Source organism: Ceratosolen solmsi, unplaced genomic scaffold (assembly GCF_000503995.2).
Source record: "Ceratosolen solmsi marchali unplaced genomic scaffold, CerSol_1.0 scaffold56, whole genome shotgun sequence".
NCBI lineage: Eukaryota > Metazoa > Arthropoda > Insecta > Hymenoptera > Agaonidae > Ceratosolen > Ceratosolen solmsi.
The window spans coordinates 3123676-3139838 of NW_011948425.1; the positions used below are offsets into that span (position 1 = coordinate 3123676).

Here is a 16163-nt window from a genome sequence, read left to right on the forward strand (position 1 = left end):
GGTTTGGGGGGGGGGGTGTTTGACGGTATAGGGTGCTTATCGAGATTATTGCATTGAGGAGGGCGACGGAGAATGTTAAAGGTGAGCCACGAGGCGCGGCGTTTCGCACCATCGGACGTCAAGATTTCCCGTCATATTGTTAAAAAGTTATTTCGGAAGCAACGGTGCCTCGTCGAACCGCCGTATGACCCGCCGATCGTTCACATTCACAATACTTGAAAATATTTATGAGCGGTACTGTACGAGTGCGTACGTCATACAAAGTCGCGAGAAGCGAGACTGGGCCGCGTGGTGAAGCCTTATATTCATCGCCGCGCTATGTGTCTCCTTCTTTCTTACTCTCTACTACTCCACATTTCAGGCTCTTCGGTTCTTTGTCTTGTACTTGTATTATACGTAAACCCCCTCCCCCCCCCTCCCCACCCTTCTACCGCTCGTCGTTTCTCTTGTTTCGTCTCTTCCAGTTTCTTCACGTCGCTGTTTTTCTTCGGTTTTTTTTCTTCTTCTTTTTTCTTTTTCACCGCCGCTCACCACTTTTTCTTCTCATTATCGCTGCTTTTTTTATCCTACAGATTCTTTCTTATGGATAGCGGTTGCAAGTATATGCACATCCCGTGGCCAATATCTTTCTTCTTCTTCTTTTTTTTTTTTTCCACTTGCTTCTTTGTGCTGCCGATGCGCTAGAATATCCGTAGGATGTATGAATCGAGGTAGTAAAGACCACTCTGGAATAATAATAACAAATTCAGATTTTAATTTGCTATTAAATAGCATGTAATATTTACTTACACGATAATAAGCGATGATTAATATACGTAGAGCTATGTATGATAATGTTTCGTACAACGAATTAACTTTATTTCTGTTCTCGTTGGCGAGCGTTGATTTACGCGCGCGCATACATTTACGCGCAATATTTTCATCAATTAACGTACATTTATTATCTACACGTAGATTTTCTTTCTTTCTTTCTTTCTTTTTTTCAGTTTTTTTTTTTCACTTTATTTTCTCTTTATTCTTCTTATTATTATAATTATTATAAATAAATAAATAAATTAATAAATAAATGAATGCGTCGTTCTTTCTTTATTATTCGCTCGTTATAAAAGCACATGACAATCTGAAATATCAACTGTCTATAAGCGCGCTTTATGCGATAAAGGCGAAAGAACGAGTAGAGCAGTATAAGCACATTTTGGGTTTACAAGACACGTGGGGTTTGTTTGCGTTAAAGTAAAATCACATATGCCTTTCCCTTTTAGCGTGAATTATACTAGTTGAATGGCTTTTGTTATTTCAAGAACAATAAATAATTGACACCGATGTGGAATTTAAAAATGTAAATGTTTGTCAATTACAATATGTTAATTATGTAAATATAAACAGTCGAAAGGATTCGCGTGTAGATGAGTAAATGTAATGTGGGTTAGAGAAAATGCAAAAATGCGTTGCTGCGCGTGCGCTTACGCGTACGTTTATGAGGATAGGAGCATGCCATTAAAAATAACTTTTATTATAATGTTCTATTAACATATTAACAAAAATATGCCAAATGTAATAAAAGGCCGATATTTTTGATGCTGAGAAATGAGAGTAAAATCCAAAACTGCGAACGATACATTATTTATAATTAGCACCGTTGAAAATAGTAAGAAATTGTTTTGGTTAATATAAGCGAATGATGTAACAACATTCATATTTTTTAAAATAGTTTTAAAATAATTATCATCCTTTTAGGTAATATCCGTAAATAAGATTTGCTTTTATTTCATAAATTTATTTATAAATCATTTGTATATTTAAGTAATTGTACTTTCGACTGTGTATAAATTATTATCGACAGGAATAATTGCAGCTTTATTTATTTTTCTATTTCCTGTCTTTATTTCATTTCGTGCCAAAAATAACTAACATTTCATAATAAGAATAAAATATGAAATAATGGCGAGCATGTTGTTTTGTAATTAAATTTTGTTATTAAATTCGAACGGAATGAAAATGGCAAAATAAATTAGAATACCTATCATTAGGAGAGAATTATTGCCATTCAATTATTGGCTCTTTAATTGTCGATTAACATATCGCCATAGACAGTTTTTTTATAATTATCAAATGCATAATATTGCTACTCACTACTAGTCGTCTAAAAATTACTATGAAAATCCCCCATTTGCATTGAAATACAACATTTTTCTTATTGTTCGGGGGGGGAAAAAAAAAAAAAAAAAATATCTTTCTATCCACTTATTCATCTCTTCTATCAATCTATCAATCAATCTATCTATCTATCTATATCTATATATCCATCTATCTATTTATCTTCGTTAGTGCACTCCTAAACAGAGACTTGCAACGCCGAACGCTATAGTTCCCCTCCATTCATTCATCAGAATAGCGCTCATTGATTTATGCGTCCTCGCTTTTAACAAAACAATGAATCCAAGTCAATAAAACAGTACTTCTTCGCGCGCTGTTCGCGCTGATACGGCGCCGCACATAAATCCTTATACAGTCGGCATCGAATAGTTAGAGCCACGCGAATCACCTGCATAAGGTCAAATTACAAATTGAAGTTTATCAGCAATAGACGGTAAGTATGGAACATAAATGGATTTACTGTTATCGCGGCGTTGTAAGAGCTTCTCTATTTATATTTATACGTGCCGATAGAGTATGTGAAGCGGCGACGACGCGAACTTGGAACTAACCAGTAAACTACTAAAAAGTATCAAGTGCCAATGGTGCACACGCACGCGCGCGCGCACACACACACACACACACACACACACACACACACGTTACCAATTACGGCTGCTTTAAATTGGTCGTTAGGGGGGTGGGGGCGAGGGTGATGATGGATATGGGGTTGGGGATAGGGATTGGATGGGAGGTGGTGGGAAGGTGGGAGGGGAGCACTAGTTTATATCAATTATTTTTCACGTTATATTATTAATTAATTTGGCTAATGCCTGCTAAATGAGCAATTAAATCTCGCAGCCCTGCACCCACAATGGATGACGAAACGACGACGTCCGGTCGAGAGCTTATCCAAATCTTGCTGCACTTGTCGTTCCTACCGGCTCGTATGCGACGCCCGAGACAATGCCAAAATCGCGACTGCCCCTTCCCCTTCCCCCGAATTCGCGGAGCGACCTTATCAGTCGGACCTCCCGCTCAAGTAAACACGACGAGACATTAATGTCCTCCACTCTCTCTCTTTCGCCTCGTTTCAGCGGGATGCGCGCGGCGTGGGTGGCTTGCTGGGCTGCAGCAGCATCGCCGGCGGCGGCATAGGCGGCATAGGCGGCATGTCCGGCTCGGGCGTGATGATGATGATGGCCAAGTACATGAAGCAGGAGCTGACCTCGGACGCGGAGGAGGAGGGCCTAGTGCCCAACATTCCCGGCCGCTTCGCCGGGGCCTTCGCCATGCGCAAGGTGCCTTCGCTCTCGGACCTCTCCGATCCTGAGAGCTCCCTTGGTAAGTCCCGCACATTATTCCTTCATTTATTATGCGTTTATTATGCATGCGTAGGTTTTCAAAGCTCTCGCGATGCGCAAGCGTGTCCACGTTCCGTCCTTATTTCAAATTTGTCCTCATAATTTTGTATAATTGGCGATTCGTCGCGCCCTTCGGGAGCACGTACCGTTAGGAGCAAACATAACCTTATCAAAATTTATGTGCAATTATTTCATTATCCTAACGCTGCTAATAAGCCTTTAAGTTTATATTTATTGTATAATGTGACCGAAGCGTATTACTGCTCGTTTCACGTGTAATCCAGTCAAGTGCAGCCAAGTTGATAAAGCTTCGTTTTATGGCTGAAAGGTAAGTGTGTACGTACGTTAATATTAACGACTGTAATTATGGTATCCGCAACGCGATCGCAAAATGCAGTAATCCTAAACGGTTTCGTAAAAAGCTATAATTGACGTTCCCCCGATAAAAAAGAGAAGCTGTCAAACAGCATATCGAATCCCATACTTGATTCTTAATAAAATAAGAATGAGTACTTTTCCTTTCCAAGGCAATTAAAGTCTACTCTAATTATGGCTTGATGATGCGGGAGCATAGAGCACGTGAAATCCGAGACAACTATTATATTAGAATTGAACGTCGTATCTATGACAACTATTAAATTAAAATTGATGATGATGATTACTAACGTGGATGTTCCTTAAACGCAGACACATTGAAAAAAATGTCTTGCGGTGTGCATTTTAACATGTTCCTCTACCCCCCCCCCTATCTCTCACTCTCTCTCACTCTCTCTCTCTCTCTCTCTCTCTCTCTCCCCACCCCACCATCGCCCTACACAATGTTTTTCAATATTAATCGACCTCCCCGCTTTGTGTCTGTATCTTCTATTTCAATATAAATCAACCACTTTGAATGATATATATTGTCCCTTTCCACTTCTCATTTCACGGTAATGAATTTTATTATATATCGACGGAAAGTATGGGTATCGTCAAACATTCGTCGATAATACTCGAATATCTCGGCACGCGCAGCAAAATTAATTATCACCGAAAGATTTATCAATTTAAAACAATTAACGAAGAAGTTTTGTAAGATTGTTATTGGGCCGCGGCCGCTTGATTTTAAGTATCAGGATTAAAAGGCTCGTAATTTCGGACTTCCTGTCTGAGAGAAGTTTTTTTTCTTTTTACAAGCCATCGTTTGTTTGTAAACATAAATATGCGGGATAAAATAAATGTTGTCAATTGTAAGTTCATTGGGACGGAGCACAATTAAGCACGTGGAAACATGAATTTGGTGACGCGTAGTGGAGATGATTATTAAAATGTAATTAGAGTAAGCTTCCTCGGCTATGCTTAAACGCGTCATTGTTGCAGTACATTTACGTTGGAGTCGTTGAAAGTGAAAAGTCGCGTTTTCTAATATTTCACTCGGTAAGTAAAGCAATATTAAAGACGACGAGGTCTGCGCGAACTTTGAAGAGCTAAAAAATTCAAAATTACCACCATCCATTCGCTACCATTGCATAATTTGAAGTTTTTTTTTTTTTTTTTTTTTTTTTTTGTAACAACACCTCACCAAGACTCACGAATAAAATAAGTCGGGCAATTGGCGAGTTGTGGCGAGCGTGGCTGGTGGCGGCCAGGGGGGGGGGCGCAGAATTGGTGAATGGGATACAGATGGGCGGAGGCAGAGGGAGAGACTAGTAATAGGACAGCGACATCAGTAAGGCACAAGCATTTACAGGGAACCATTGCGTGCGGGCGCGCGTGCGTGGGCGCATTACAGGGGCGTATATGTGCACAGGCGCGGACCGTTGCGCGACAAGTCGATCTTGTTACTCGCGGTTAGACGAGCGCGATGAAAATGTAGCGAGAATTCACGAATTGGATAATCAGCGGCATCCTCATTAAAGCCCCCCACTGGACGGCCGCCCCCGTCTTCATCTTCTTTCTAACTCTTTCATTCTCTCGCTCACTTGCTCTTCCACCGCCAAAATCCCCCCCCCCCCCACACCCCCCGCTAACCCCCCATAACCCCCGCTAACCCCGCGCCTCGCCCCATCCATCCATCCTACTCCCTTTTACCCTTTCTCTTTCTCAATCTCCTCTCACTCTTGCAGCCGAATAAACGCATTTGTCTGGCGAACGCAAAACCCACGTGCGCTTACGCGCTGAAATCATATGCGCACCGCCTACTCCTTCTTCATTGACAATATCTAATTGATGCAGCCGTTTTCTTTTCGATGGACAAGCTATATATATATATAGAGAGAGAGAGAGAGAGAGAGAGAGAGAGATTTGATAATATCTTGCTCGAATTGTGATAATGGACCGAGATTGAAAAATACGGGAAAAAAGCCTACAAGTCTAGATATCTTATATGTCGATATAGCAATTATTGCTTAAATAAGTGTTACGATGTTTCGTACATTTGATTTTACTTCTTTTACTGCAATTTAATTTTATTCTCAAGTACTTTCAATGATTTTTTGAAAAAATACATATAACGTGTCTCGTCGCAGATAAATTTTGATTTACGCATTTTGTAGAGAAAAAGTCGAACCTTTAGGGATTTAGTTTACAATATTGAAAACGTTGAACAATAAAACATCGTAAAAAATTGTTAGATTTTTTAGAAGCATAATCGCTTTTTAAATATTGAATAAATTTTATTACACAATAATTAGTTGAATTAAATATTACTCACTGATAATTACGAAGTATTCTGGTAATTTATATTTATTATTTCCGGAATCATATATATCATTTGGGACTTATATGATTTGTTCGCATCGCTAGCCTAAAATTATGAAAACAATTAAAATAACTAATGTACTTACTTTGATTTTATGATCTTTAGATATAATATAATATATAATATAATATAATTTTGAAATATCCAAAGCGTAAGATTAAAGGCTAACACAAAGTTCCTATTTATGTTTCGTTGTTTGTAAAATATATATTTGTAAGTGGTTATTGAAGCTAGACAATGCAGATATTATACATCGTAGTTATACTGGAGGTACAAAAGAGTCTCGGGCACGCGAGTATATACAAGTTTGATAAAGTTTCGTTTAACTTGCGACGTTTGCACATTCATCTATTATAACAAAGTTAATTTTCAAGCTTACATGAAAAGCCAAGCATAAACCGTAAGAGTTCACTGCCATAATTAGATCAACATACGCGGACTCGCTGTGCTTGTGCGCCGACTCTGCCGACGCCCTTAACCTACTCGATAGCATGAAACGGCGGAAGCAAAGAAATTCGCTTCAAGCGATACTTTTAGTTTTTCCAGTCACTTGAAATTGAGTATCAGCAGGGCGGATAAAAATTTGTTTGGCAACAGTCGAGTGCCACTTATGGCTCGGGAGGATGGCTAGTCGTGCGACAGTGAAAACCGCGTCTCGTTCACGCCCAATTACACGCTTCAAGCGCTCGACTAATTGACCGCGAGCCGAGCTTTTAATTTGTTTTGTAAAATTGCCGCGCTTTTTACGGACAATCAACTCGCCCCCCCCCCTACATCCCTCCCTCCCCAACCCCACCCCATCATCCAACCCTCCAAACCCCCCTATCCTACTCTAGAAAATCGCTTTTGCGATTGCGTGATTGAATTAGCTTAATAAACGACGTGGAGCTGCTTCGTATCCATCACCGGCTTGTATTATCTTACCCGGAATTAGTGAAAATCTTGAGCCAACCTAACAATGATCTGCCTGGGCATCGTGGACATGGAGGGTGGACTGGAAGGGGTCGGAAATTTTGCAAAACATGCGCGCACGCGGCGAGTTAGGCGAGCGGCGTAATTTTATAATTAACGGTAGCATTGTTCTCGTGTTGTGCGAGTGTGAGTTATGTGTGCTGGCACAATGTAATGTGCGAGTGTGAGTTATGTGTGCTGGCACAATGTAATAGGCGTGTGTAGACGATTCTTTGACCGTCGATAATCTTTAATAACACGCGAGCGTAAACGCCATATCGCTTTGTCATAACAAGGAAAGACAAAAGCGATTCTATGTGTTATCATCGGCTGGCATTCGTACGACAAATATTAAACGCGCAAACACGATGTCGCGCGGCAAATATTTCATTCTTTCGCGTTCCTTTGCCTCTGGCGCATTTTGCCTTCTTTCTACATATTGTGGCGCTCGATCGAACAATCCCAATCCCTTGGCAATTACGTTATGCAACACTCGGTAATTTACTAAGAACCGTGGGACGAACCTCCCGTCTCTCATTTTCGCCCGACGGCGGCTACATCATCATCATCATCCCTTCTTGAAGGAAATAAAAAGCTTGGCTCTCTCTCGAAATGTTTGTTTTCTTCTTCTTCTTTTTTTTTTTTTTTTTTTTCATTTCTTTTCGTTTGTATTCTTGTTTCATTGCAATTTAAAAATAAAGTGGAGGGATGCGACATGACACGATACGACACGACACGATACGACACGACACGACAGTTTTACATTTGTCGGACCCGGTGTGGCAGCTCTGGCAATAGGCAATAGCATCCGTCAATTTTCCGTCCAATTTTCCATCTAATTTTTCATAAGCACTGCCGTCGGTTCGCTTCTTTTTCAACGCGACGTTAAAAGTTGTCCAAGACCTTGTTCCTACGAACCGAACATTACCCGAAATATTCGTCGACATCAAGCAAAGCAAAGAGTTTGGTTGCTCTTAGCACGAATGTCAAGTTCGCTAAGGCAGTGTCAGTAAGACACGAGAAAAGCTCACGTCACGGGTATCGTTACTTGGACATAACGAGACAGACAGAGCGGAGACACATCTGAGTTAGATTTCCCTTGTATCGCGTACCAGACACTAAATCCAGGGCCGTAGCATTATTTTTAGTGTAGCTCGGCCAATAAATTCCACTCCTTATTACAAGGAAAGGTTCGTAAAGGCAGCGCACGAGAGGAGTATAATTTATGCCCGCTTTTATTCACTTAGACCCTGATACAAGCAACGGCGATAATTGCAGAAAATTGAATCTCGACGTCGCCCCGAATGTGCCAATTAAGAAAATTAAAAGTTGCCGGTGAGGCGCGCAGGGTTGGGGGCGGCGCGCGTTACGGGACGACGAAACAAAATAAAACGATGAATTAAATAAAGAAAGCAAAAGGGAAGAAAAGGATGAAAAGAAGGGCGGGAGGAAGGGCGATGGAAGAAGGACGATGAAAACGGGTGGGTGGAGGAAGGCCGTGGCCGTCGGGGGGAGGGGCTCGGCAACTGCCATAGCCGAGCGCGGAGACTCGGTGGATGATTGTGTCCGGTTGGGGCAAAGGCGCGCGGGACCTCGCGGCCTTATTTATTAGACAGGAGAAGAAAAGTAACGTTCGTGCCCGCTTAATCGACCCTGCCAACGCGGAAAAACCGCCCGACCAGATCAAAGTCGCGCATTCGCCATTTGAGGCGTGGACGGGCTCACGTGTACATGGAAAAGGGTCGTCCGCTGCTCGACCGTCGTCTCGTCCGGTCCGAGCGCCTCTTTCTTTCTGTCGCGCGTACTATGGCAGTCGGTCTGCGTGTATATAACGGATAAACGGATCTCGCCAGGACAACTCGTATGGGACATGCCCGAGATACGTGAGCTGAGCAAGTCCCTTCTGTCTCTCTCGGTCCCGCCGAGTCTTGCACGCTCACTCGTCTCTTGCCGCTCCTCTATACACGCACACGCACACGCGAAAACACACGGTGTCGGGTGGAGGCTTTTTTCAGTAGCCGCGTCGGCTATCGGACATACCATCTGCTCCAGACGAATCGCACCACGAGAATCCTGAGAGCCGGAGCGAAAATTTCCATGGAAGCGCGCTCACTCTTTTTTGACAAATGTACGACATCGCTGTCGCGTTCCTCCTCGTATCTCCCGCCTTCCTTCCTTCCGCGTCTGTACTTGTGCATTAATAATGTCATTAAATTCTTTTAAATTAGGAAATCCGTAATTGCGAAATGTGCGAGACGTGACGAGGCCAAGGTATAGGATTTTCTCTCTCTCTCTCTCTCTCTCTCTCTCTCTTTGTTTAGTTATTGCTATTGTTATTTTGTTTTGTTTTGTTTTTTTTTTATTTTTATAATAAGAACGAAGGCCCTGAAGATCGAATGGTTCGTTAAAGGGAATTTTTATAAAAGAGAGAAGAGCGAGTGAGAGAGCGAGTGAGAGAGGGAGGGAGAGAGAGAGAGAGAGAGAGTGAGGCCTGCAACGTAGAATTGATAAATAGTCGTTCTATGAATCGAATTTTGATCTTTAAATAACAGGAAATAATTTTTGTTTGATAAAGCCAATGGCATAATAAGCGTGACTTTATTCTATATGATAATATTTATATTTGACCAACCATTCATACATTTATTTCCTCTCGATTGATTTAAAATAATTGTCTGTACAATAAAAATCGTAATAATTATCAATATAAATTGGATCAATCTTTTTTAAAATAATTTCTTCGTCCAATATAATTGTTTTAAAGATAAATTTTATTCACTAGTTTATTCATAATATTTCTAAACTAAACTCCAAAGAAACATAATACATACCTTCAGCATGATATTATAGTATTGAGAGCAATAAAAAAAAAAAAAAAAAAACGCTCCATGACCTCGTAAGAAGAAAAAAATGAAAAATAAGAGATAGTTTTTACAAAGTTCGAAAATGTATCTATATATAATATATATATATATATATATATATATATTTCCCCCCCCCCCCCCTCATTCTTTTCAGACTCTACCAGACGAACGCATAATTTAATGCTGAAATATTCCAATCCTAACGATTCGTGCTGCTTTTGTCGTAAAATGTATCTTTGACATGTAATTTTTATTATACAAATAAACCAAGCTCACCCTTACTTACTGTCATCTCGCACGTCAATACAATTGCTGTCTATTATAATTAGAAGCTTTTCCCTCGGCAGCGAAATATTGTTAAATTACAGCAAACAAGAGTTAAGTTACTCGTAGCAATTGTTTAATTAGATGCGGCAATAGCTTGTACGCCATTGCATGACTTTCGTGCAACTTAAGCACGAAATCGACGACAACGTATTTTTCAACAGTTTATCAGTAAGTTTTCATTTGTAAAATTAAGTATTCCCTGAATTATGCTTCGAGTGTAAAAGTTTGGGATTTTTCTCATACGATAAGCTAGCTGGCGGACAGTGTAAAGTTGCAAAACGAGGCACAGCAACCAAAACCTTCTCCTACGTATACGAATATTTGACTGATATTTCAGCCAAAGGATTTGCTGAACCAGCAAGTACAATTTTTTAGGTGTAGATCCCCAAGTTCTTGAGTTCTTGAGATTGATATGAGCGACGATCCCCTACGTAAATGCATATTGCTTTATTCGAGCTCAATGTTACTTATTTCACTCGTTAAGACTTATGCAGACATAATTAGATCTTAAACAGACATAATTAGATATAATAGAATTTTCGGCGGCGTCGTTATTTATTTCTCATTCGAAAACATTGCTATGGCTGTTTATCGTTACGAGTTTCTTGTGTCTAAAATCACGTCTAATGCACTTTATTGAGATGCGCCGCTGCCTATAAGATCAATCGCCGATACTTTATAAAATCAAAGGAGATTTCCTCCGCAGCCTCTCGTCTCCGCAATTGACGAGCCGACGAGAGATCGTAATAAAGCTCGTATAGTTTGCTTCTTTTGTCCCGTTTTTTGTTCTTTTTTTCTTTTTTTTCATCTTCTCTCCCAAGGAGAACGTAATTTGACGGGCCTTTTTAGCGATGCTGGGCTCGAACTTATCCGCGTTGTTACGCGTTAATGACGAGGTATTGAAGAGCCTGGATGGCGAGTCCGAAGGGTGAAAAACCGCAAGATCGGCGGCGTGTCCGTGCGTGCGCCGCGGTTATATAGTCGGAGAGCCGAGAGAAAAGAAAATAGCACCGGCGAGAAAGTGTGCATCGAAAAGGAAAGAATAAGGTCCTGATCGGCTTCGACGTACCCGCCCGCCCTACCCTACCCCCGCTCGCCCACCTGCTTTTATTCAACTTTTATTTTTCGTTTTAATGCGCAAAAATTTCGTTCTCACGTTCCCGATTGATCTCGTGTGCGACAACGCGTCCACTGAAAGCCGATCGGATGTTGCGTGGATATAAAGCTCTCTCGGTCGCTCATGTGTGCCAACATTGTTTTAACCGTCGGACGACTATTACTCACTCGTCGTCGTCCCCCTCTGTATGTTTTTAACACTTTTTCACGAACAATTTGACTACGCCCGTACACGTACGTTTATTTGCCTACTTCGCTCTCTCTCTCTCTCTCTCTCTCTTTCTCTCGCTTGATCGGCCTATGCGTACGTGCGTAAGTACGTGTATTACATCGTTTTCGAGAAGATTTACGTTTGCTGATGAGCGTTAATAAGGAGTCTCGACGCGAGGATGTGCTTTTTGCGCGCGTTTCGAGGCTTATTAACATCTTTCAACGGAAAAATAAAACGTGCTTTACTCGAGGGATAATTTAGCCGAGACGAATAACTCTCGGTTAAATTTCCTTGGCAATAAACATGAGTTAATGCATTAGACAAATTAATTATGCTTTAATTGGGAGTTTGAGAAAATGGAATTAACGAACCTTTTCTTGAAAAATTGTCTGCGTGGAAGCTGCGCAGAATTGGTGACGCATCTGCCGAAAAACTATTTCACACCGTTTATTTAGGACTCGCGATTATTATAAATACAAACAAATACATCGGCAAATGCTATTAAACATATTATGTTTGACAAACGTAACGGCGATTTTTTTTTTTTTTTTTTTTTTTTTCATTAAGTAACACATCAATAATTTAATCGGCTATACAATTCTTAATCGTAGCAATGTGTTACAACAAGTTGAATAATATAAACAATCGGCGTAAAAGTATCGACTATTGCGAAATTTTAGTGCTCCACATTATCGAGACAAAGTCTTGCTCTTATAATCTTATGACGAATATTATTTAGTGTCCCAAAGAAGTTAGTCGGAAGCACTTGTGAAATGAGATCAATGCTGAATGTAATTATCGTCGTCTAAAGCTAATGATTGGCTATGAAGAAAATTATTGCCATTACATGTAACGATTAACATTAAATATTTACATTATATTATTATATAATGCAGGCAACCCTATTGTTAAGTACATTCATTTATAAATCAATCGTTATTAACGGGAGGCCGTCATTCCTATACCCAAATTAGCCAAAGTCAATAATTGAAATAATGTGAAAATTCAGTGACGGCATAACAGAGTCGTACAATTTGCTTCGTTAATGTTTCAATTTCGAGATAACCGCATTACATAATTTCTTATTTTGGATCTTAAACAAATGCCACTTCGTTCTATTTCTCTACTCATATTCTGGATTGATTAAACTAACGCACATAATGCAATGCCCATTCGTTGATTAATGTATTAACGATAAAAGCTCATCGCGTTCGTTTATGGAAATATTTTCTCTCTCTCTCTCTCTCTCTCTCTCTCCCCCCCCCCCCCCCCTTTCTCTTTCCTTTTTTCTCCATTACATTTCTCTCGTTCCAGTTCTCATAATTTACTTAACGGTAATCCTATTTGTTTTAACGCCCCACTTCACATTCTCCTATATTTTTCACTCCCATATACAATACTTACAGTTGCATAATATCAATAATGAATAATGTAAATTATATTTTGGATTTTTCTTCATCTCTGCTATCCGTTACTCTTACACATGCATACTCGTGCGCAACGAGATTGCCGTATTATTTTTGCGTCTTGAGGCTTTTAGGCATTCATGCGTCGCGACTTTAACGATCCCCGATGGGCTCCGATCGGCCAGATTCGGGACATTTTCGGTTCCGGTACCACTGCGTCACTGCAATCCGCCAAGCAGTGCCACACCAACGGTGCCACGTTCCCCGTAACGCCAGGCCTTCCGACATTTCCGTCCTAAACACTCTGCTCTCTCACCCGAGCATAAAGGGAGAATAGCAGATAAGCGTTGGGCGAATCGCAATCCGCGCGCCGCCTCGAGTAAATTTTAATTCCCTCTTTAGCACTTGCCCGTACGGTAAATATGCGTTGTGCGTCATCGTGTGGTCCGCACATATAACACCCGCGCGCCTCTCACCCTACCCCATCATCCCATCCACCCAGGCGATCAACGACATAATCGTCGTTTCCACGAGAGCAAGCGTTTCCGTGAAGGGACTCGATCCGGCCGTCGTCGAGACACCCCGTTGCTCTTCTCCCTCGTCTCCTTTCTTTCACGTTGACTCTCTCAAGGCCGCCGCGCTGATTTGCACCCTGAATTTTCCTAGAACGTCGTCCGGCCCTGGGCCGCGGCCCGCTACTTTCGCTCCGAGTCCGGCGACAATTATGCAATCGCTGTCGGGCCGCTGCCCCCCCCCCCCCCCCCCCCCCCCCCCCCCCGGCCCCCCCATCTAGCGGCGACTAATGGAAAGGCGATGGTCCGTTAAGGCGACGAGAGGTGGCGCGACGTTAGCAATGACTCGCTCGACCTCTGGTCGGCAAGGTAGGGAACCGGTCCGGCGAAGGTGGCACGGCTGCGGGTTCTGCTGGCATTCTCAGCTCCTCCTGCCATCTCGGGCGGCGCATTCTGCCGAGCATTGTACAATCGAGCTCTATAAAGACGAAGGATTCGATGTCGCTTATCGCTCGCGCCTCTGTTATGCGCGGCCGTACGTGGACAATAATTGCAGGTGCGAGTTGCCGAAGGATCGATCGATCGCTCGCTCGGTCGTACGTATCGGGTAGTTTTTATCGGGTAGTTTCCAAGCGCTTATGCAACGCATCTCCAACGAACTGCGCGAGTGAGCGTCTTAAGATTTTGCCATGTTTTTGAAGAAGCTTCGGGAGCTTGGCTATTACGCTCGACTCTTTTATCCTGGCGCAACATTTACGATGTGATCGAAAGTCAATAATCAGACATTGTCGTTCTTTTAATGTTCAGTAGGCGCGCATTCAGTGACGTCGAGGTGACGATGATTTCCATTATCGTAGTCGGGGGGGGGGGGGCTAGTGCTCAACGAACAATAACGGTAGGTCGCGCGCGCACTCCCCATTGCCACTCCCCCCCCCCATGACGTATCGTTGGACGTTTTAAAGAGAGAGAGAGAGAGAGAGAGAGAGAGAGAGAGAGAAGCAAATGTCTCGAGTCAGTCTCCCCTCTGTGTTTGCGATGTGTTTTACGCACTTGTGGCTCTCGTCGAATGTGCCATTGACGGTGAATGAAAGTCGAGGGGTAAAGAGCAACAGGTAGCGCGTACGACACGCGATCTGCCCCCTCCACGATTTTCCCGGATTCGACGAAATCTCGCTTTAGTCTCGCATGCGCGCTCTTCTTTGCCTCCCTGATTTCGAATTACCTTGATATCGCGATATTATCTTTCGGCCATCTCTTTTCGCTGCTACTTCGTCGCTGAAATGCCGTTTTAAAATATATTTCGCAGTACGAGAACGGCAGGCAGGCAGGCAGGCTCTTCTGCTTCTTTCTTCTTTCTTTATTTTAAATAAGGCCACCGATATTCTCAGCGAAACTCGTGTATTACACGTACACTTACGTATTATACACGGTAAACATAGAAAGTGCGTTATAATAGAGTCGAGTGTTGTCCTATTTCATTCGAACGTTACGTTTTCGTCTTTCAAGTATCGTCGAATTGCCTCGAGCATTCGCACGCAACCGCTCCGTACGAGCCATCTAATGTTCCTTAAACAGTTATGGACCAGAGTATCGTCCATTAATAAATCATCCTGTCGAGTAGCATTACTTTTACGTACCGGCTATGTACGAGCTCCTCTAATTGTCAATACGTGTTTCGACGATAAAATGCCAATGAAGATCTTTAATCGAGACTCCTACGCATAATTACCAAGCTCAAATACGCGAGGAAAGTCGACGTATTCGGTTAGTTGGTGATACATTGGTGAAGAAGGATGCAAAGCCATCTAATAATAAACTCGCAAGACTTCCTTCCAATCATGCATTTGCTCATGGATTACTGAAAAGTAGCAGATATCTATAAAGTAGAGCTCGCTTTAAGCGAGGACCACGCCTCGTTCGTTCACTCACTCACTCACTCACTCACAGAATTTCACACTTTAGAAATCATAGTCCTCGTGATAATCGCACCGATAACTTTCTCCCAAAACTTTGCGAATGCCATCGACGCCATCCTCCAGTGATTTTTATAAAATATTCTTATCCGCGCTCCGTCGCGCTCTTCATTGCTCGGCTTTGCTTAATTGCATTAGCAACTATTCGAGAAAACTGGGGAGCAAAGAGAAATACAACAAGTACCGACAAATAATTATAAGTTAAGTGCCGCTAGAAAAAATAATAACGCGAGGGGAGAGCGAGGGGTGGGAAAGAAGCATAAAAAAAAATGAGCCGTAACGCGTTTTCTCGCTACTGCGCATGTATTCTATTAAAGGTACGGCAGGTCTCGGTGCAATTACCATTGCGCGTCCCTTTTTTCTGCGCCGCACCGCGCGAGCGCGTATAATGACGTCTTCTTCTTGGTAAATGAAAATCGTCCGCAGCCGCGGTGCGCTGCACTTACATGCCATATAACTAACAATAAATTCGCCCCTACATACAATCTCACTCCTGCCCTCCCCATACTCGTTCCTTCGCTATACAAATGCGTGCACGCCGATCATCTGCTTCTCTTGCTCCC

The 16163-nt window shown here is 42.2% G+C and overlaps 1 protein-coding gene across 1 annotated transcript in view; it reads left to right on the top strand.

Moving 5' to 3' along the window:
• The window catches only part of LOC105363016 (uncharacterized), an 82318-nt gene that overhangs the window by 30841 nt on the left and 35314 nt on the right, over positions 1-16163 (top strand). Inside the window, exon 3 of the mRNA XM_011500586.1 lies at positions 3234-3489. Coding sequence (XP_011498888.1) covers positions 3234-3489 — 256 coding nt within the window. The remainder of the gene's footprint in view (positions 1-3233; positions 3490-16163) is intronic.